Raw genomic sequence first — 23415 nt, forward strand, 5'->3', positions numbered from 1 at the left:
TTTGTAATTGTTCAATTCTCATAGATCTTAGGTTTAACTTTGTTGTTTTGGATTCTATTAATTCCTTGAAGATCTCATTTTCATTGTTGTTCATTGTTGATTCTTGTTGATTTCTTGTGTTGAATTACTTTGATTCTAAATTTCTTCTCAATTTTACTATGTCTTTCATTCTCGCTCTCCAAGTGTTTGAGAAAATGCCAACTTTAGATATGGAGTAGTATCCCCTCACTTGGCCTAGTAGTTGAGTCATTGGAGACACTTGAATAATAAATGTCAATTGTTGATTAAGAATTGAGAATTGCTAATTGACTTGGAGTGCACTAAAGCTAGACTTCCCTAGGGTAAGACTAGGACTTGTGACTCAAGTTAGTTACTTTTACTTGACTTCCCTCTATAATTAGGGGTTAACTAAGTAAAGCAACACTCCTTTGTCATCACAATTGAAGGAAGCTATAGTGATGGAACTTCCAATGTTCAACCTTGGCCAAGGCTTTTAATATTGATTGATTGTTGTTTTCTTTTATTAGCACTTTTATGTATTACTCTTCAAGCCACAAAAGACCACTTAACCAATAACATGCATCCTTGTGGCATTCCTAGGGAAGAATGACTCGGGACTAATACTTTCGGTTATAGATTGTAAAATTACTTTGATGATGGATTCTGCGTCGGTTTAGACTATACTACGATTGATTACTTGATAATTTCTATACCGGCAAAAATTCATTCGTCATTGGGTCAACAGCTGCGTAAGAATATGAACTTAATCATGCATTTTAACTCCCCATCTTTCTATCGGTGTTTAGTTTACACTTGCTGAATAAATTGTGTAGGTCATTCAATGGATGTGCTACTCCTTCAACGACACCGAATCATCTAGATTCAAGCGAGATTTCTATTGCGTGTGTCCAGGCATATTGGTACTTACACTCTACTGATTACAATATGTGTCAGCGTTTGTAAGGATTCTTACTATGTGTGGGTTTGTAAGAATCAGTCACACGGAATGAAAATCTGGCATCATTTATTTATGGTGCAAGACCAATTTATGTGGGTCTTGGTCGAAGGTTTGGTGAGGATATTAGGTTCTTTGACAAACTCGAAGCTGCAAAGAGAAAATGGGTGAGTTGTAATCTTTTTTAAATACTCTGAACTTCCGATATATTATACAATGTGTAAAATGTTGGAATGGATGGTCACTGTTACCCACTATTGATATGGTTGTTTCTATTTGCATATTTTGCTCTTCGGGTTTGCCATGTTATTACGTTGATTGTATGTACTATACTTTGCTATTGGAAATGGGTTGGGTGGGTCTCCTAGGCCTACTAAATAGTTGCTTTAAGCTTCCTGTGTCATCCAGATCGGTAATTTTATTTCTTTTATTAAGAATTATGTCGTGACTGTCATCTAATTTAAGGATGTTCTGGTTCTTGCATTGTCGAGGGAGTTGACTAGTATTTTTTTAAGAGACATACTCATTCCTATGTATTATTTGCTGCAGTGGTTAATTCTTAATTGTTGGAGGGGCCATTGGTGGGTATATGCATTTGAGTTGAATGCGAAGTACCTAGTGATAATCGACAGTTTGCATTCTGCACCACAAGAATGAACGAGATAAACTCGATGCGTATGTGGTAAGCTACTATACTCCTTTTATACAATATAAAAGCTATAGTATCTAATTCAATAGCATGTTGTTTGACTTTTTCGTTCCATGATTTTCAGGGGAGAATGTTTGAGGACATGGCGAGAATTGAAATTCCTGCATTCGTCCAAACTACATACGGTCCATCTCGTTCTTATGCCAGGGTTCCAAAGCAACCGAACAAGTGAGATGAAATTACAACTCAGCTTTGAGGCTTTTTAGTTTTCTTTCCATCACGGGGCATACAATATTAAAAATTATTGTCATCCTAATTGCAAAAGTATGTTATTTGCTTGTAGCTATAACTGTGGCATCTGCGTTATTAAGTTCATGGAAAGTTGGACCGAAGACCGTGCTGTTGATGAATGGGACGAGGTGACTAAAATAAACTTTTGGGCATATATCACGCATTAATTTGAACAAATATCACTGTAACAGTTCTTACTACTAACTCGCCTGGGAAATCTATTTACAGGATTCACTCAGCTCTTTCATTATTGACGGACAAGTGATGTGTGGAAAATGATCCAACACAAAACTCACCGGCAAGTGTACCGGGTCGCATCAAGTAATAAAACTCACGGGAGTGAGGTTGATCCCACAGGGATTGAAGGATTGAGCAATTTTAGTTTAGTGGTTGATTTAGTCAAGCGAATCAAGTATTGGTTGAGTGATTTTGTAGCCAACAGTAAGTAAATAGCAGGAAATGTAAAGGGAGAGGGATGAATTGCAGAAATTAAAGAGAACAGAAAGTAAAGATGCTGAATCTTAAAGAACAAGAAATTAAATGACTGAAACTTAAAGTGCAAGAAATGTAAATTGCAGTAACTTAAAGTGCAAGAAATATAAATTGCTTGAATGGAAAAGGGATTTGAGGACTGGGATTTCAGAATTCAAACAAGGGAAATCAAATTGTAACAATTAACTAAATAAGAGATGAATTGAAATAGACTAGATATCAAACAGAAATGGAAATTTAATTGCAGCAGGGGTTCACAGAAGAACCAAAAAGAAAATGAGACCTCAGGGCTCTAGAGACTAGATAGCAGAGTCTAGATCTCAATTGCCTTCCTAGATCCAAGTTCACAAAGCAAGTAAAGAGAAATTGAAGATTGAAACGGTAAAGGAAATGCAATTGAATTCAATTATGCAGAAGAGAAATTAAAGAGATCTTGAATGGAGATTGAGACAGAAATTTCTCAATTCTTCACACCCAAGACTCAAACAAGAAAAGTAAAAAAGCTCAAGCAAGAACGAGGAAGAAGAGAGATCAATTCTCCTCCCCAATTCTCTGAAATCTTAGTGCCTAGCTCTCAGTGAAGTCTCCAAGAGAAGGTTCAAAAGTCAAAAATAAAAGAAAAGGTTCAAAGCTCAAAAGAAAGGTCCTAATTACATCAAACTATCTCCTATTTATACACTTTCTATTCTTGGATCTTGGGATTTGGATGGGCTTTTGATTTGGTGAAGAATTGAATTAAATTGGATTTTTAATCCAATTTTTAGCCCAAGAAAATTTGCTTCCAGGAGGCTGCCCTGCCCTTGTGGAGGGCAGGGCAGGAAATTGTGCGTACGGCCCTTGGTGCGTGCGTGTTGGTGCTGCAGGATGCTGCCCTGCCCTTGTGGAGGGCAGGGCAGAGTTTTTTGGTGCGCCAGATTCTTGTGCGCTGGCCGTGCCAAGATGCTGCACCATGCACCAAGAAATGCTGCCCTGCCCTTGTGGAGTGCAGGGCAGTGTGCGTCATGGTGCGTTTGAAATATTTCGCGTGCCAAGTCTTGGACATCATCAGGGTAGCGCTCAAGTGGTTCAGCTTCCTTGCTTTCTTAGTGAAGCCTCCGTGTTCGAGACTTCCTGGGAGCATTTCGGCCAATTTTTGGCTTATTTTCATTGTGCTTGAGCGCTCCCCCACTCCCCCTTGCTCATGAGTTCGAACATTGTGGCAAGCATTGGTAGGCTTTTTCCTTGAATTTATTTCTTTGATGAGCCCGATATTGCTCTTGAAGAGGGCAGGACAGAATTTCTTTGGAAGCTTGGTTCACTATGCTGCTCTCCTGGAGGGCAGTGTGCCCTTGTGGAGGGCAGTGTTTGCTTCCTCCTTCTATGTTGCACCACACTTCTTCTTTCCTTGGGCCACGCTTTCTTGAGCCACGTTTTTCCTCTTTTCTTCCTTTCTTCACCTACAAGAAACCAAAACAACCACTCAAAGTATCTCTAAACTCATAAGGTTTATAATTCATAAAAAATCAATTAATTCTTGTTTAAACCTCATGATTTAGCATCAATTTAATGGTGGTTGCTTGATTTAAAGAAGTTATGCATTTTCATTCGAAATCACTTACTTAAGATGCAAGAAAGTGCATAAAGACTGCTAAAACAAGTGAAATTAGCTTGAAAAATGGGTATATGATAACCTGTCATCAACAAGGTTAAACTTGTTCAGTGCAATTAACCACGGAATAAGAAAAGGGAAGTTAGATCACCATTCACTGCACCTAGCACGAGATCATTGATTGAACTATGGAAGGATTACCAAAGTGGGTGATGATCAAAGGGAGAAAGAAGTAGCGTACTTAGGTTTAGCTACGGTAAATTTAATTACCATATTATACTTGTTTTGCTTTCTGCTTAGATTCCATTAGGATTTATTTATGTTACATTAAAAGGACTTGTTTCCAGGAGAATTTTTTTGGATACATTGAAAGGATTTATTTTTTATGTTACATTGAAAGGATTTATTTTATTTTCAGCAAAAGATTCCTAGATTTATCCATCTTGTTTAGTAAAGTAACCATCTTTGTGCATATTGAACCGAACATCTATTTTGGTATGTGTTATCACATTTATGTCTCTTGTGTATTTCAGATTTGACTTGAATGTGTTAAGTTATGACATAGGGAATCATTTGTGTTAAAACAAGATGCAGTGATTCCTTTGGAATGCACGCTACAGATAGTATATGTTGAAATGGGCAATAAATAACCATCTACAAATACTGAGAAACTAAACATCCTAATGGATACAATAACGAACATCCAGTGTAACTTGGAAAAAATAATAACATAGTTACCCTTTAAAATGACTACCTACATACCACATGACCATGTAAAATAACCTTGTGAAACCGTGATAGTTAACTAAAACATAACCACCAATCATTGCATATACATGCACCCAAGGATAACCATCCATATTCAAAGTGAAAGTGAACATCCGATCACATACAGAACTGAACATTCAAAGTATTTGAAAATAAAAAATCATGTAGTCACTATCTAGAATGAACAGCTACGCACGAAAAAACTATTCAGTATAGCATGGAGCAATCGAGTACAAATTTATTAACCTAACTCGTAAATTATATAATAACCATCATCTATAATCATTATGCATTCAGTGTAAACGAAATTAATAAAGTAAAGTGGTTCATTCTCACCAAAGAAAAATGGGTTCAGGAAATTAATCATGTATGGACTTTTGCAACAACTACCTACAAACGTTAAAACTAATCTGAACTGTATAAATTGAAACCAATCTGAACCCTATAAACATGGAGATGAAAAAATAAACACAAGCACAACCTTGTCCAACTTATTCTAACTTTTGTTGAAGGAGCTAACCAAGACATGAAACCACCTGCTTGTTCGGGAACATTTCGGCCACCAACAACACCAAGGTTTACATCTTGAGATGCATCCGGACAAACCACCTACTAAACACAACAAAAAAGCCAATAGTTATCTTCTTACATAGTACTATAGCAAATAAACATGCAAGGTCGAGATTAATCCAAATATGTACCGAGGATGCACTCTTATTTTTCCTCCGAGGAGAATTCTTGAAGGACTTCTCCAGGGAAGTGCCGAGCCTCTTACTCTTTGGCCGGCCCTTTGTGGAGACCTTCGATGGGCCTTGGATGTCAATGACACCGACAACGTTCGAACTCTATGAGCCAATGCTGGTGTGGGTCTCCACAACGCTCTCAAACCTCTTCTTGGCACAGTGCGCAGCCAACTTGGCCCTTGTTTCTTCCAGAGCAGCATACAGCAATGCTGTTTCGTCATGGTCACTGACGAACTCTTGAGCAACATTGTACAAGTGTGCACACAGTCCCCTGAATGCAACATGACTCTCATCCGACCGACTGACATCATGGCTACTCTTGACATACGTATGCTTGTGCTTTATTTTCTTGCTCCATCGAGGAAGAACATAACAGGTAGGTACTTTGTACACTTTATACGGATGGAAAACTGCAAGACAGTGACAACACAACACACCTAAACTCTCGAAAATATTGCACTCACAACGAACCTCCTGTGTAGAACGGTCAAAGCAGACATCGTATGGAACGCAGATAATAGTATCGTTGACTAATTTTTCCTCTTCCACCTTCATGCACATTGATGGCCCCTCTTTAGCAACTAAGAGACTCTGTAATCAGCCTTCTTCACAAACTTAGTTTAAACATCCCTAAACATGATGGTAGTGTACTCTTACTGAAATTGTCTCTCCATAGGCGAGCTCGTTGCATAAGGGAAAACCCCATTTTAGTCTGTAGCATCATCCTCCAATTTCCTCTGCTCCTTGATTCCAAGCACATTGTCATAAGCTAGTCCTACTGTGTAAGAATCCACCGTAGAATGCGTGCATGCTCTCACTCCTTTGTGTACTCCTCATGGTAGCCCAAAATTCACCCTTGAATTATATGGGGACCCACATGCGTCGGTCATCATACAGGTCTACAGAAAATAAAGAAACCTTACACCAAACTTATTACTACAAATAAAAAAAATCCAGATACCAAAATAATTTTCAGTTAAAGCACGTAAAGTTATTGTACACTAACAGACCTTACAACCATGTTTTATTTTGTAAGTTTTACTCATCTATAAATTTAGACCAGTTATCCTCAAATGACTCCTTAGTCTGAGAGTTCCACACAATGTCATTGAGGTCATCATATAAATCTCTGTACCGATGGTAACCCCCAAACTTTTACGGTAACTTCTTCGTAATATGGCAGATGCACCACCGGTGGCGTGTGTCGGGTAATGCATTTTTGATTGCACAAAAAATGGATCGACATTGATCGGTTATGATACGCTGTGGAGCAGTTCCTATACACTTCACCCATTGGCTGAAAACCCATTCATAACTTGGGATTTCCTCATTCTCCAGCAAAGCACAACCGAGGAGGGTCGACTTACCATGGTGGTTGAGCCCGACAAATGACACAAATGGTAATCCATGCCTACCAGAAAAAACAACCAAACATAAGAAATCCCAATCACAATCGAATTGAATTAAAAAAAAATAAAGGACAAAACACTAACTTAACTACTTCATACCTGTTTGTGCTGTAAGTGCTATCAACTGACACAACGTCTCTGTAGTATTCATACGATGCCCTACACCTTGCATCCACATATACTGCACTCCTAAATTTACAGTCTTCGTCCAACTTCACCACAAAAAATAAGTTTGGATTGATATCTTTCATTCTCATAAAGTAGTTCATAATCTCTTTGACATCCGCATTCACGTTGCTAGTTCGAAGCCTTACTATTATATAGTTTCTTAAATCCTTTTTTGAATCCCAGGTTAGATGGGCCCCCAGCCTCATTTGCAAAAGCTAGGAATGTCTTGTTTGGTCGAATCCCAGCCTCATAATTATCCTCGATCACGCACTTCGCATGCATGATCAGGTAGATCAGCTGCCTATACTCATGGTAGTGCACTGCCTTTCTCGTTGAACATGGGTGCGAGTGCCTCAACTCAACCTTGAACAAAACCCACTCTTGCATGTCCTTATCAAACTTCACATATATCCTTGCCTTGCACCCAACAACAAAAATTGTGCTTTTCCAGGTTAGTGCTTTGACACGAACCCACAAAACCCGTCACGGTTACAGTGGATAGCTTGGTTAACGGGTATATTTGTGATGTTGTCATATATTGTCGTCCTTATCTTAGTTGCAAATCCTACTTTCTTTGCGCATGTAACATAAAAGTCATGAGCCATCTATAATTATGATAAGCGCTTTCCAACTCTTGGTATCTCGTCTTCCTGAAGGCAACCATGATCCGATAACTTCATTTTAGATTAATTTTAAAAAAAATATTACCATTAATGATCAAATCAAACATGCGAATTATGACTACACAAAATTAAACTAGAGTCCAAAACCTCGTCACCAAGCTCCATCTCTTCACTTCCAACCTCAGTAACATCCGACAGTTGCATGGCCTACAATTCCGAAAGAAACACAGTAACCGAAAGAAAAAAAATTCATATTAAATATCATGTAAATAAAACCTCAATAACAAGCACCAAAAATGCAACATCAGCTAAAAATCATGTTAATCATCCTATCCATTTTAGCTTAACAACAACTGCATGGAAATGACAATTATGGGTATTAAAATTATTTATTCCATTTTAGCTATTATTTAAGCACCTACATCACCCTTTAGTTGCTTCTTTTTTCATTCAATGACCATCATGCACAATTATATACATAAATTCTTATCTACACATGCAAGAAGAACATAAGCACACCATTCCATAAAAAACCACTCATATAAGCATATCATTAGTGAATTTATGCAATTTAGCACACATATAAGCATATAAATCCATCAGCATGAAAAATAAGAAAATCATATGCAGGAAGCATGTAGGCATACCACATAATATTAGCATATAAATACAAAATATGCAGGGAGCATATAAGGATACCATGCCATTATAAAACACTCATCTAAGCATTCCATGATTACCATGCAATAAATACAATTACCATACACATTAATTCAGACCTCGATTTCAGTGCCTGCATCACCTTATAGTTGCTTTTTTAATTCATTCAATGACCATCATGTAGGAAGAATATACGTATACCATACATTATAATGCATTCATATAAGCATACCGACTAATTAATTTATGCAATTTCATCATTCATATGAGCATATAAGCCTATCTGCATGACAAATAAGAACATAATAGGATGGTTAGCATATAAGCATGCCATATAATATGTAGGAAGCATACAATCATATACACATATACGCATAAAATATGCTTCCTGCATATAAGGATACCATACCATTTAAAAACAGTCCTACAACCATAAAATTATTAATTAATTTATGCAAATTCTCCACACATATAATCATACCATTCAATATAAAACAATCACAAATTTAGTTGAATCACAACTCATCGATCACATCTGGATACTACATTAATCGTAAAAATAAACATCCTATTTACATTATGATTTAACATCTAAATTATTTGAAAAATAACCATCCAATATCAATGTTTTTTATCGTAAGTTGATCACCTTGTTCGACTTCTCACCGTCGACGACCACATCGCCGGATACGTTTTCATGTTGATTAGATAATTTCTCTGTAATGGTCAAACGGTTCAACTATATCGCATTCAATAAAGGAACTTCATCTCGGTGGTATGCATGAAGGAAGACGCACACTTGAAACACGTTCGTCTTGCGACGTCGACATCGGGAAGAAGGCACACCGGTTGCACACTGTCCTTGCTGGAGGTTTGGGTTACTGCATCGGCGCAAATATGCTGTAGACAAACGGAACGCAGTGCTGCGCAGTGGACTGTGCGGACGAGAGGGCAATGGGAACAAACGAAGATGGCAGTCAGTGATCATAGCGGGGTTGAAGCAGCGAGATTCTTGGAGAAATCGAGAACAAGGAGGTCACGTCGTCTTGAGAGCGGGAGGTCGTTGTTTTGATTCTATAAGTGACGGTAATCCTAATTTGTTTTAAATTTCAAAATAGAAAGAAATCAAAATTAATTAACTACCCATAATTTAATTTTAGTTTCAATTAAACCCCCATTGTATGCATTGTACAATAAGGGTATTGGTTCCTCATACTTTTTCTTTTGTGTTTTACTATTATGTGAAGACTATAAATCTATCAAATTTGTTCTTTTTTATTTTAAATTTTTTAAATATACAAATTTAACTTGATTTATTACTTTTTATTCTATTTTTTTTTAAATATATAGATCTAATATTTAGATTTTTCTTTTTAGTATTTAGATTTTTTTAAATGTGATTATCGGACTCTTCAATTTATTTTAAGTAAGGTTCTAAAAATCGAATCGGTCATTAAACCGTGTTAGTTAGTAATTTACTAGTTTACTCGTTCAATTGATTCAACCGTAGTTCAATCGAAAGAATTATTTTATAATAAAATAATAAATAAAATATAAATAAACACACTAAAATATAATTCAATAATGCTCTGCATCTAAGTGATTTCTCTTCTTCTTCTTCTTCTCAAGAATGCTCTGCATCTAAGTGATTTCTCTTCTTCTTCTTCTTCCGAATTTGCACACGCAGGTTCTCCTCCTCCTCCTCCTCCTCCCAATGTTGCGTGAATAACACCAACATTTTGCAAACATCTTTATTGGTTCTGATTTTCTCTGATGCCATCATTAAATAATTTTAGTTCTTTTCTTAGTTTATTTCGGTTTATTTGTGTATTAATTAAGGTTCACTTGATACTGCTAATAAGTATTGACCAAATTTTTCATTCTCTAAGTAATTTTGGTTTATTTCTTAGTTTAAATTGAGGTTCATTTGGATCCAGAAATGAATTCGATGTGTTTTTGTTAATGATTGAGTCTTTTTGATTGTTTGTTCAAATCTGAAGAAGGACAAGGAACGTGAACAAGAAAAAGGAGGAAGAAGAAGAAGAAGAAGAAGAAGAAGAAGAAGGAAGAATGCAAAGAAGAAGAAGAAATGCAAAGAAGAAGAAGAAATGTGAAGACGAAGAAGGAGGAAAGCGAAGAAGAAAAAGAAGGAAGAATGCGAAGACGAAGACAAAGAAGGATATGGGTTGCATTATTGAAAAGTGTGTGTGTACACGCTAGTGTAATGAAAGTTGTTTTTGTTGAATTTAGACCAACTTCGTTGGACTTGGTTGCAAAAAACACTTGGATGTGTAGCTGGACTAAATATAATTATAGTATAATATAAATTTTAAAATATTATCCAAATTAAAAGTACTACATATATCAATCACAAGAAACAACTAAACATAAAATTCCAAAGTTAAAATTTGTCATTAGAAAAAATTTGTATTAGTAATGAAACTTTTCGTTGACTACTTATATAGCAATATATTTTTAAGTTAGATCTATTTTTTATTTCTCACACGAAGAAGAAGAAGGAACGTGAAGAAGAAAAAGGAGGAAGGTGAAGAAGAAGAAGGAAGAACACGAAGAAGAAGAAGGAATGCGAAGACGAAGAAGGAGGAAAGCGAAGAAGAAGAAGGAAGAATGCGAAGACGAAGATGAAGTAGGATATGTGTTGCATTATTGAAAAGCGCGTGTGTACACGCTAGTGTAATGAAAGTTGTTTTTGTTGAATTTAGACCAACTTCGTTGGACTTGGTTGCCAAAAACACTTGGATGTGTAGGTGGACTAAATATAATTATAGTATATTATAAATTTTAAAATATTATCCAAATTAAAAGTACTACATATATCAATCACAAGAAACAACTAAACATAAAATGCCAAATTTAAAATTTGTCATAAGACAAAATTTGTATTAGTAATTAGACTTTTCATTCACTACTTATATAGCAACATATTTTTAAGTTGGATCTGCTTTTTTTTTCTTTTAAAAATTAAAAGAAACTTGTAATAGACTATCATTTCATTCAAGAAGATAAGAAGCTAATCTCATCTAAATACAGACTCAAGAAACAACTAAACATAAAATGCCAATGTTAAAATTTGTCGTCAGACAAAATTTGTATTAGTAATGAGACTTTTCGTTCACTACTTATATAGCAACATAATTTTAAGTTGGATCTATTTTTTTTCTTTCAAAAATTATAAGAAACTTATTATAGACTATTATTGGAATCAGGAGGATAAGAAGCTTCAGTTGAACTAAAAGGATTAGAAGACAAATTTTTTTCTGCACTTGCATTATGCAACCCAAGAACAAAAATACAGAAACCCACAATAATGAATAATCTCAACAACGACAAATACTTGAAGCAATTAACAATAGCATATCAGAAAAAATAAAAAAGTCCAGCATATTAGAATCAAAGAAAATCACCGAAAAAAACCCAAAAAGAAATTAAAGCCAACAAAATCAAGAACATCATCAACAAACCCAGTAATGACAACAATACTTGAAAAAGAAAAATCTCAAATTAGCAATCCTAAACCAATTAAAACATAAATTATAGTAAAAAAAATACTTTCTAGAACACAGAGGTAAGGGAGCACGAGGGAAGGCTAGACACAATATAACGAGAAAAGAGGTGGCCTAGACCGTCAATTTATAGCAGAGGAGGGTGGTTTGTGACAGTACTGGAGCAAAAGAGGGTGGAGCACAACGGAACTAGAATAGAGGAGGGTGAAGTGTGGCAGAACTGGAATAGGGAAGGGCTAAAGCGCGGTGGAAAAGGTGTGATAGAACACCGGCTGTGCGACAGAGGAACGACGCTAGACCAGTTGCAGTGGGATGTCAGCATCGAGTAGTTGCGACGACGGTGGCGGCTAGATGAAGCAAGTGATGGCTGTGATGCAATTCTGAGGGAGTGAGGAAGGAGATGCTGCTGCTCTCTGGGTGAGTAGTGAAGGAGTTAGCCAGTTAGGGTTACCATTTCTTTTTCTTTTTTTTCCTAATTAAACAAAGTGGCATTATTTCCATGTGAAAAGTAAAAACCACCCAAGTCCTAGTTCGGTTCAATTGGACAGTTTTCAACCGATTCAACAGTCCAAAAATGATTTTTTGAAGTAGACAGTTATGCCTGTTATCTGAACCACTTTCTTCACCGGTTCTCAATTTTCGATTTGATCAATCCAACCGACCAGTTTGAATAAGTTTTCAGAATTTTGCTTTTAAAGTGAAAAAATTTACTTCAACACAAGTCGAATACTTCAATTTGTGTACCATAAAATCTGGCCGTCAAATTTTTTTATAAATTTTATTATTCCTCTAATATGAGGGTCTAGTTTATTAATTAAAATTTTAAAATGATAAAATTTATATTAGAAAAAATAACCAACTAATTATTAGATTGGATTATACATAATCTTCTTTCATCTCTAAAAAAATTATCCCAAAAATATTTTGCTTTCAAAGTGTAATTCTCTAAAGACTTGCTAGCACCGTTCCTTCCAGATGTTGCAAGCTAAGATCAGAGCAAGGCGGTCATTGATTGAGCTTCTTCGTTGTTGGCCCAAAGCGACAACCTTGTCTCTATGCTACCTAAGAAAGGAATCACAGTGCATGAAAAATGTTGTTCTAGTGGTTATCTTCTATGTCTTGCAATGAATATATTTGGATTTGAAATTTAGTTGATGTCAAATAGTAAATAGAACTTTTAATATTGTGTATGTGAATATGGTGTACATGAGTATACAATACCTAAAATTAAAGATGATCCAATCTATCTGACAAAAAAAAAATCGTCACACCAAATTCCATGAAAATCACGACACTAAATGCTTTACATACCCATTAGAAATAAGGATATAATGAGAAAAATATAAGAACTTTAGAACGAAAGTTTCTTTTTTGGAAATTTTGAGCGTAAATAAAGATTCTATTTTGATAAATATGAATGCCCATTTCTCCAAGTAAATCACTTTGGGTGGTCTAAAAGCTTAATAGTGGACGGTGCAAAAATTCCAATGTTAGACTGCACATTTATGAAGTCATGAAAAGAAACTTCTTCTACATGTATAAATAGCAAAAGTGTATGTGGCCCGAGAATAACACACACAACAATAACAATAATTCTTCTTTCTTTATATACAGCTAATATTCCTCTTTCTCTCTTTACGTTACTATATATATTAAATAAATATATGAATCATCTCTATTATATTGAATTAATTATATTGGTGAATATTAATATTAGAGTATTCTATTTACACATCTTTATTTTATGTTTAGTACATCTTCCTTATTTATTTATTTTACAACACGTTATCAGCACGAGACTCTGATCAAATTTTAGGAAGACTCAGGTAATAAATTTACATTATGTCGAAGCTCTCTCATCTTGAATTTAATGCTCTTGATATATCTAGAAATAACTAATTATCATGGATACTAGATGCCAAAATCTATCTTGATTCAATGGATTTAGGAGATACCGTTAAAATTGAAAATAATGCATCCCAGAAGGATAAAACCAAAGTCATGATCTTCCATCCTCGTCATCTTGACGAAGGACTGAAAAATGAATATCTCACATTAAAAGATCCTACAGATCTGTGAAAAAATCTTGGAGAAATGTATAATCATCAAAAGATAGTGATACTTCCTCAAGTCCGATATGAGTGAATGCACTTACGTCTACAGGATTTTAAATCCATAAATGAATACAATTTAGCAATGTTCCAAATTACCTCACGAATGAAATTATGTGGGGAAAAGATAACTGATAATGACATGTTAGAGAAAATTTTCTCGATCTTTCATGCCTCAAATGTGCTCCTGCAGCAGCAGTATCGAGAAAAAGAATTTAAAAATATTCTGAGATAATTTCTTGCATTCTTGTTGCTGAGCATAACAATGAATTTCTTTTAAAAAATCATGAAGCACACCCAGCTGGCGCTGCCCCATTTTCTGAAGTAAATGCGGCAAATCATAACCCTAGAAGAGGTAAATGACAAGGTTTGGGTAACAAGAAAAATTATGAAAGGAAAAAAAATATGTTCACAAGAAAGGATCTCACTAGAAGTAGGATAAAGAAAGAAATAATGGGTAAAATAAATCAATAAAAGATAAATATTTCCGTTGTGGTGGAGAGGGCCATTGACCGCGTACCTATCATACCTTGAGGCACCTAGTTGATCTTTATCAAGCATTCTTGAAAAAGGATGACAAAGAAAAGGAGACGAATTTTGTTTCAAAGAATGTTGCTGAAAATTACACTACTCATTATAAAGTATCTGATTTCTTTGAGGATCCTGAAGGAGGTCATTTGACCATTGATGGAAAAGTTTGATATTTGGGTTCAGTACTTATGTAAATAAATAATGTAAAAAAAAACTTTTAAGCTTTATTTCCTATGTATTTAAATTTCAAGCGTGATGTATATAAATAATGTTTAATAAAAGAAAATAATTTCACTGTGCATATACTTTTACTCATTTTATTATTATTATTTATCTTTGAAAAAAATGACAAGAATATATAGTGAAGATGTTTACCTTGCGGATAGTACAAGTTTGCATATCATTCTAAAAAATAATATACATTTTACACATCTTTTATCAAAAGAAAAATATGTTAATACTATTATTGACTCAGGCAATGTGATAGAAGGCTCCGGAAGAGCTATGATTTTATTTTTCGGAGAAATAAAATTCATAATAAATAAAGCACTATTATTTACTAAGTCTCTAAGGAACTTGTTAAGTTTTAAAGATATTCGCCGAAATAGATATCATATTAAAAAAATGAATGAGAGAAATCATGAGTACTTATGTATCACAACTCATTATTCAAATAAAAAGGTTATATTAGAAAAGTTATCCTAACTTTCATCTTGGTTATATTATGCTAAATTTAGTGTGATTGAATCATATAACATTTTAAACCCGAAGTTTACCAGTCCAAATGAATTTATAATTTGACATGATCGATTGGGTTATCCGGGAATAACCATGATACAGAGAATTATTGAAAACTCCCATGGACATTCACTAAAGAACCAAAAGGTTCTTAAATCTAGTGAATTTTATTGTGTTGCATGTTCTCAAGAAAAGCAAATTTTAAGGCCATCACCAGTAAAGATTGGATTTGAGTCTCCTAAATTTTTAGAAAGGATTCAAAGTGACATATGTGGACCATTCATCCACCATGTGGATCTTTTAGATATTTTATAGTCCTAATATACGCATCTTCGAGATGGTCACATATGTGCTTATTGTCTTCTCACAACCTGGGGTTTGCGAGATTACTTGCTCAAATTATTCGATTAAAAGCATAATTTCTCGAAAATTCAATCAAAGCAATTCGTCTTGATAATGCTGCTGAATTTACTTTCCAAGACTTTAATTGTATGGCTAACGGAATAAGCGTTGAACATCCAGTAGCTCGTGTTCACACACAAAATGGGTTAGTAGAATCACTTATTAAATGCTTCCAATTTTTTACTAGACACTTACTTATGAGAACAAATCTCCCAACCTCGACTTGGGGATATGCTATTTTACATGCCACAGTACTTATTCATTTGAGACCAATAAGTTACCATCAGTTCTCTCCTATGCAATTAGCTTTTGGCCAGTAGACAAATGTTCCCATTTAAGAATATTCGGGTGTGTGATATATGTTCCTATTGCACCACCTTGTCGCACCAAAATGGGACTCCAAAGAAAATTGAGGATATATGTTGGATAGGATTCTCCTTCTATAGTGATGTATCTTGAGATACAAACTAGAGATGTATTTAAAGTCCGATGTGAAGATTGTCATTTTGATGAATCAAAATTTCCAACATCAGGGAATAGAATAAGCTTCCTGAAAAAGAACTTAATTGGAGTGCATCATCCTTGATGATTTAGATCCTCTATCAGGACAATGTGAACTAAAAGTTCAAAAGATTATACATTTGCAAAGAATAGCAAATGAATTTTCTGATGTATTTTATGATACTAAAAGGATAACTAAATCCTATATACCAGCTGAAAATGCTCTAATTTGAATTAATGTCCCAATCGGACAAATGACCACTGAAATAAATTTACGTCAAAAGTGTGGTAGGCTTGTCGGTTTCAAAGACAAAAGTTCTCGAAAAAAAAAAGAGGTAAATACTATTCCTATTGAGAAAGATAAAGACATAGTAAAGACACGTGCAGTTGTCCGAAATTCTGATAGAGTTTTGACGTCAGAAGACGTTCAGGGACCTAATAATTGTAAAAATAACGAGATTTCAATAAATTATGTCTTTATAAGAGAAAAATGGGACCGAAATAAGACAATTGTCAATGAAATATTTGCATATAATGTGGTATTAAATATCATGCATGAAAGTAAGGATCTTGAGCCAAGAATAGTTAAAAAATATCGATAAATAAATAATTGGCCAAAATGAAAAGAAGCTATGAAGGTTGAGTTAGACTCATTTGCAAAACGTGAAGTCTTTAGACCTATAGTCTGTACACTAGCAGATGTAAAACCTGTTGGATACAAATTGGTATTTGTAAAAAAAAAACGAAATGAGAAAAATGAAGTTGTATGCTATAAAGCTCGACTTGTGGCACAAGATTTTTCACAATGACCCGGTATAGATTATGAATAAACATATTCTCTTGTAGTGGATGCACATACCATAAACTACATATGCATTTAATGGATGTGGTAACAACCTACTTATATGGATCATTAGATCGTGTATCTATATAAAAGTCCCTGAAGGATTAAAGATATCTAAATCATCCAATGAATATTCACAGGGGTTATACTCAGTCAAATTTCAAATATCTTTATATGGTCTAAATCAATCTGGATGAATATGGTATAATCGTCTTACTGAGTATCTGGCCAAAAACGGATTCAAGAATGATGATATCTGTCAACGTGTTTTCTTAATGAAATCTTCATCTGGATTCATTATAATTGATGTGTACGTTGATGATTTAAGATCATTGGAACACCTGAAAAGATTCTAACAACTATAAAAGCTCTAAAAGAAGAGTTTGAGATGAAAAATCTTAGAAAGGATAAATTTTGTCTCAACTTCCAGATCAAGTATACAAAAAATGGGATCTTTATTCATCAAACAACATACACAAAAAAGAGCTTAAAGAGATTTTATATGGATAAGTCACATCCATTAAGTACGCCAATGATCATTAAGGTCTTTGGATGTGGAAAATGATCAATTTTGTCCTAAAGAATAAAATAAAGATATCATTGGTCCTGAAGTACCATATCTTAGTTCCATTGGGGTACTAATGTATCTTACTAATAATACACGACTCGATATATCATTTGTTATGAATTTACTAGAAAGGTATAGTTCCTCTCTAACCAGAAGACATCAGAATGAAATCAAACAAATCTTTCGATATCTTCATGGGACAATTGATATAGGATTGTTTTATCCATATAGATCCAAGTAACAGCTAGTTGGTTATACAGATACAGGATACTTGTCTGATCCACACAAAGGGAGATCTCAAATAGGATACTTGTTCACATATGCTGGTACAACTATATTATGAAGGTCCACGAAACAACTATACTTGTCATGAGTTTTTTTCGCTCAAGAGTTTGATCCATTATTTTCTGTCATCATGTGGACTGATTAATCATAAGATAGCTTCAACTGTTCTGTTTGGAGATAATACAATATGCATTGCACAACTTAAAGGTGGATACATCAAAGGTGATAGAACAAAACATATTTCTCCCAGATTTTTCTTCACTCGTGATTTTCAAAATTAAGAAATAATTGATGTCCAACAGATTCGCTCAAGCAATAATTCTAGCAGATTTATTTATAAAGTCACTTCCAAAATCCTCCTTTGAAAGATTGGTACATCAGATTGGGATGCACCGATTTTGAGATATTAAATAATGGTGACAAGAGTGGGGGAGGTTGTATTATATTTTTTTCTCCTTTTACAGTATTTAAAAAACCTAATTTGCAGTTGGGAGAAGATGAAAAAATCATGAGAAATCAGTTTGTGCTATCATCATACCACATGAGGAATCGGGTTGTGCCATCATCATACCACAACGAATTTTTTGAAAAATTTTGTAAGTTGCAACACGGTTCACAATCAGTGATGGAATACCACAAGGAGTTTCTATATTTGATGGATAAGGCTAATATTAAAAAAGAGTTTTGAGGTTCTTATGGAACAATTTTTGTTTGGATTATGCGAAGAACTTGTAGATAAAGTCCAACATTGCGACCATGGAGGATTTGGCCAAATTGGCCATTGACATGGGATGCAACAATTTATAGCAACTTGGGATTCCAAAGGAGCAATATTTGAGGGTCAAACAAAAGTCAAAGTTCCTAATTTTAAGAAGAATATTATAGATTGACATAAGAAGAGGATTTCTTCTACGCCTATCTTTAATTATTCTTCAAAGTCAGAGATGTAAGAATTTGTTGAGTATGTTGTAGATGGAGATGTGTCCTTGGAGGATTCAAAAGTACAAAATTTCTCACTGGATTCTTGGGATGTGAGCAATTTAAAAAATATGAGAGAAAAGAAATTGAGAAAGGGAGTGAGTGTTTGAGTGAAAAGAATCCATATTTGATTGGAAGCAAGAGTTTTGAGAGAAAAGAGGAGAATAGTAAGTGGGAGGAGATCTAGACAGTGTGTTTGTGTCTATTTTTTTATTTAAAAAGGAATAACTCACGCTTTAAAAGTGCAACGACAAGTTTTCAGCTTGTCACGCTTTAAATGCATGGTTTTATGTCCACCAGAGAGCACGCTAGAAACGTGGCTATAGGATTATACATACAGCCACGCTTTCAAAGCCTGGCAATAACTAACATCGGATAACAAAGTAAGCGTGATCATAGCTCAATAAAAGTGTGCCGATAGCTCAAAAAGCATGGTGAGAAGCTGTCGCTACGCTTTTTTCCACTTTGAGCACGCTTTAAAAGCGTGGCAATAGACTGTTTTTCTTGTAATGAAAGATAATAAGAGTATCTAAATTCTAATTAAGATTAATTAATTTTTTCACCAAAAAGTAGTATTAACCGAAAAAAGGAGCTAAAAACAAAATCATCATATTTTAAGTAGGGATGGCAACGGATTTCCATGAAGGCAACCCGCCCCCGCCACCATAAGTCGTCCCCGTCCCCACCCCATCTCCCCGACGGGTAACGAAGACTTATCTGCCAAGGACTTGGATGTCCGCGAATTAAAAAAAAACCGAAAAAAAGAAAGATAATATGCAATTTATCATTCCAAACATACATAATCTTCATAGTTACAACAACACCAACAATTAAAATTTAAAACAATGACAACAATACAATAGAAACAATAAAAAAATTACATAGCAACAACACCAAAAATTAAATAAAAATAAGAAAAAACAATAGCAAAGACATAAAATTCCCTCTGCTAGGGCTGAAATTTAAACACAGAGGAGGGGGAAGAAGCATCCAGAACTCAAACAAAGACGAGGAAGAGTGAGCAGTAGAGTATAGACGAGGAAGACATAGGCAACGAAACTGGAACAAACGACAGTCACGAAATAGAGGCGACGCGGCTGGACATAGGCGATATGACGCGACGGCGCGCTGCGGTGAGCCAATGACTTCGACAATAAGAGGGAGAAGCAGTGAAATAGGAGGAGCTTGGTGGTGGGGGGGTAGGAGGTGGTGGACGACGGTGGTGATTGATGAGAAGAGAGGATTTGATCTTTGAATTTTACTGATGTAGGGAGAAGAGAATGACTGAGAGAAGAGAGAAGTGACGCGAATTAGGGAGTTAGGGTTCATGTGAAACTTATATATATACTAAGGGCATTTTAGTAATTCCATATATACGGATATTATACGAATTCCTATGAGATAGAAATCTCTATCTCCTTTCTGTCTTGTTTATTATACAGATCTCCGTCTCCTATTTTTGCAGATACAAAAATACTCCATATTCATCTTTCGATAAATAGATTTTCGCAAATACTCATTTCATTCGAAAATTTTGTCATGTCTAATTATAAGTTATGCCGCATACAGTCACGCATTAAGCCACCTAATTAAGGTTAAATATTATTTGCATTAAAAATTCATAAGTACGTTGTATGAGTTATTATTTCATAAATTATAACCAAAATTTAAAACACAAACTATAGGCATTAAACGTGCTTGATATTAACTAATATATTAATATCATATAACATTTGACAAATTCAGACTCAAGATATTTGCGTCACTGAAGATGTCATGTCCCTACCTGTTGGACCACGACCATAGCAAAGAACATTTTAGTATTTTAGTATTTTACCTCTAGAACGGCCCCACTTGTTCAAATTAACCATATACATAGAATCAGAAGAATATACCTTAAAAAAAAATCACATTACCAAATTCAATGGCGTAAAATATAATAATCAAAACAAAATTGAGAGTTTGAGACATAAGCCAATAAAAAATCACGTAACCCTACCCCAGCAAACCAAAAGCATCATTTATTTGCCTTTTTATTATATGTTCAGACGTCACCAACCTTCGTGTTTTGTAGTGAGCGTCACTAAGGTTTATGCCAATCTATCTGTCAAATTAAGTTTTAAGCATTTTAAATTCGTTGATCTCATCCACTAATTACCCTAACACGTGATGAATTGGGATTTGACAAATTGAGCACATTGAAAACATGTAGAAAAGAAGCAGTAAAACGTGCAACAATTACAGGTGGCATCATAGATTCCTGAATCCTGATAAAGGGTAACTTTTTAATTATTTTCTCTCTCAAGAGAGAACCTATTCCCGTGTGAGTGAGTGCTCATAACGCTCAAAACTACCAAGTACCAACATCCTTATCCCGTCTTTCACTTCAGGTGAGACACGTGGGACCCAAAAAGTGCAACACCCCTGAACCTCTTTTTTTTAGTTTTGTTATAGACTTATTATAGTAGCTAAAGAAAAATCTGATCATTTTTATTCATTTACAATACAATATTAATGTAAAATTTTTAATCTTTTAACAAAGACATTTTATGTTTAGCACCTTATAAAAACAATTATTATTAGCTAAACTTGTTGAATTATTTGCAATCGCTTTCACTATCTAGATGAATCATGACTAGTTGTAATTAGTTACATTCTTAGGAGAAAATGAAGGAGGAAAACAAAGATACAATAATGATTACAATCTTGATCATTCATAATATACAATGCACGTTGAAAACAATGATTTCAGGACTTACAAGCTTCCTCCAGTATAAAATTCAGTGGAAGAAGGAAAAAAAAGGAGAAGAAATGCATACAAATTCGTACATTAATTATACATTCTACTAAAGTCTGAAACTAACTAATGCAATGCTTCCCGCTCTTAGTTGAATATTGTACACTACTACTTAATTCTTGGGTTTAGGGTTTATTCATGGTAGAACTCAAGAACTTAGGGTGTTCCCTGTAGCCGCAGAATCAGAAGAATCTCCAGCAAAATCCATCATCATCATAAGCTGCTGAAAATCAGCATCTCCCATTCTTTCCCAGAACTCGCTCTCTTTATTCCCAAACGGCATCGTTTCGATTTCCTCCTCCTTTGAATTCTCGTCCTTCACAATAGCCTCATTAACGTTGGGCTGTTGGGCCTGGGCCCTAAGGGACTCGTCGACCATGGGAAAATTGAGTTTGGCTCGCGGTCCACGGAACTCGATTGCGGCTTTGTCGTAAGCCATGGCGGCCTCCTCCGCCGTGTTGAATGTCCCCAGCCACACGCGAGCCGCACGCCGCGGGTCGCGAATTTCCGCAGCCCATTTTCCCCACGGTCTCTGCCTCACTCCCCTGTACTTCTTCTTCGCCCTTTTCTGAATGCTACTTTTCTTGCTGTTGCCGCTGTTAACTTTTTTCTCTTCGCGGAAGAAGTTGCACCCTAAACATCCCTTGATGTTGCATTCGCGACACGTGTCCTCGAATACTCCGCCACAGCTTCCGCTGGAGCCGACGGCAGCAGAGGGCTGAGATGCGTGGCGGATGAAATCCGCCGGGGAGGAGGAGAAGGAGGTGGATCCGGTGACGACGTTGGTGAGGGCGGCAACGATGACGGTGAGTTCCTGCTCCGTTGTGAGGCGGTCCGTAGGGGAAGTCATGTCTCCGATCTTTTTTGTTCTCTCTGTTTTTCCTTTCTCTGTTCTGTTCTGGTCTTTGGCGCGTTTCGGTTTGAAGATGGAATTGAGAGTGAGGAGTGAGAGGGTGAAGCGCTTATATACGGTTTGGGAGTGACGTGGCATTTGAACTGCCAGCTGTGCACACCGTTCACACACGGGTTTGGCCTTTTCAGTTTCTCTCTCTTGGTTTTGGTTATCTTAATTGGGCCTGGTTGTGAGTGTAAGGCTTTTGGATATGGGTTTGTTGGAGGCAGTTATTAAATGTCACGTGGGGGAATTTGAAAGAGAGAGTGGAGTCCAGTATAGAGACAGCAAGGAAAGTGCGAGAGACAAATATGACGTGGCAAGAATGAGTTGAGAATTGAGATTGTGAATGACGTTGAAAGAAAGAACAGTAGCATTTTGGACGCAGTATCCACAGCGGAAGACGAAACTTGTATGAGAGTTCACCTTTGTCGTTTGACCCTCTTCCAAATTTTCCAGCTGCCAACCTTTTTTAATTTTTGACTTGACATGGTAAACCAGTAAACCTCGTCACTAGTAGAGTATTAAAATTTTTTTTTATTTTAAGTAAATTAAATTAGTTTTGTAAAGCTATTCGTATTAATAATATATTTATTTAATAAATTTATTAGTGAGAAATTAGTCGAATATTATTCAATTTTTTAAAATTGACATTTATTTGAGAACAAATACAAATTTTGAAGGTGACAATTATTTGAGATTGAAATCGAAGAGAGTTGTATATGTTTTAGATGTGATAGGGATTATTTAATTCTATTAGTGTAAAAGATTAAATACTTTTTTTGGAATGTGTTATTGAAAATAAATAATAGATAAATAAATAAGCTAAAATTTTATTACAATAAATACACTTAAATTTATTTTTTTTAATTTTGGGTATATTTTTTACCTATATAAT

General features: G+C 35.2%; 2 protein-coding genes across 2 annotated transcripts; both read right to left on the minus strand.

The window, feature by feature from the left end:
* Positions 1–5588: 5588 nt before the first annotated feature.
* LOC107469740 (protein FAR1-RELATED SEQUENCE 9-like) lies at positions 5589–6047 on the minus strand. Its single transcript, XM_016089118.1, has one exon. It carries the CDS (start codon positions 6045–6047, stop codon positions 5589–5591), a length of 459 nt encoding a protein of 152 aa, XP_015944604.1.
* Positions 6048–21515: 15468 nt separating this feature from the next.
* Positions 21516–22631, minus strand: LOC107469741 (ethylene-responsive transcription factor ERF109). Its single transcript, XM_016089119.3, has one exon. It carries the CDS (start codon positions 22614–22616, stop codon positions 21774–21776), a length of 843 nt encoding a protein of 280 aa, XP_015944605.2. The 5' UTR covers positions 22617–22631; the 3' UTR covers positions 21516–21773.
* Between the last annotated feature and the right edge of the window lie 784 nt (positions 22632–23415).

This window comes from Arachis duranensis, chromosome 10 (genome assembly GCF_000817695.3).
Source record: "Arachis duranensis cultivar V14167 chromosome 10, aradu.V14167.gnm2.J7QH, whole genome shotgun sequence".
Classification (NCBI taxonomy): Eukaryota; Viridiplantae; Streptophyta; class Magnoliopsida; order Fabales; family Fabaceae; genus Arachis; species Arachis duranensis.

Coding starts and splice junctions, on each gene's coding strand:
- LOC107469740 (XM_016089118.1), bottom strand. CDS start 6,047: ATGTGCATGAAGGTGGAAGAGGAAAAATTAGTCAACGATACTATTATC.
- LOC107469741 (XM_016089119.3), bottom strand. CDS start 22,616: ATGCCACGTCACTCCCAAACCGTATATAAGCGCTTCACCCTCTCACTC.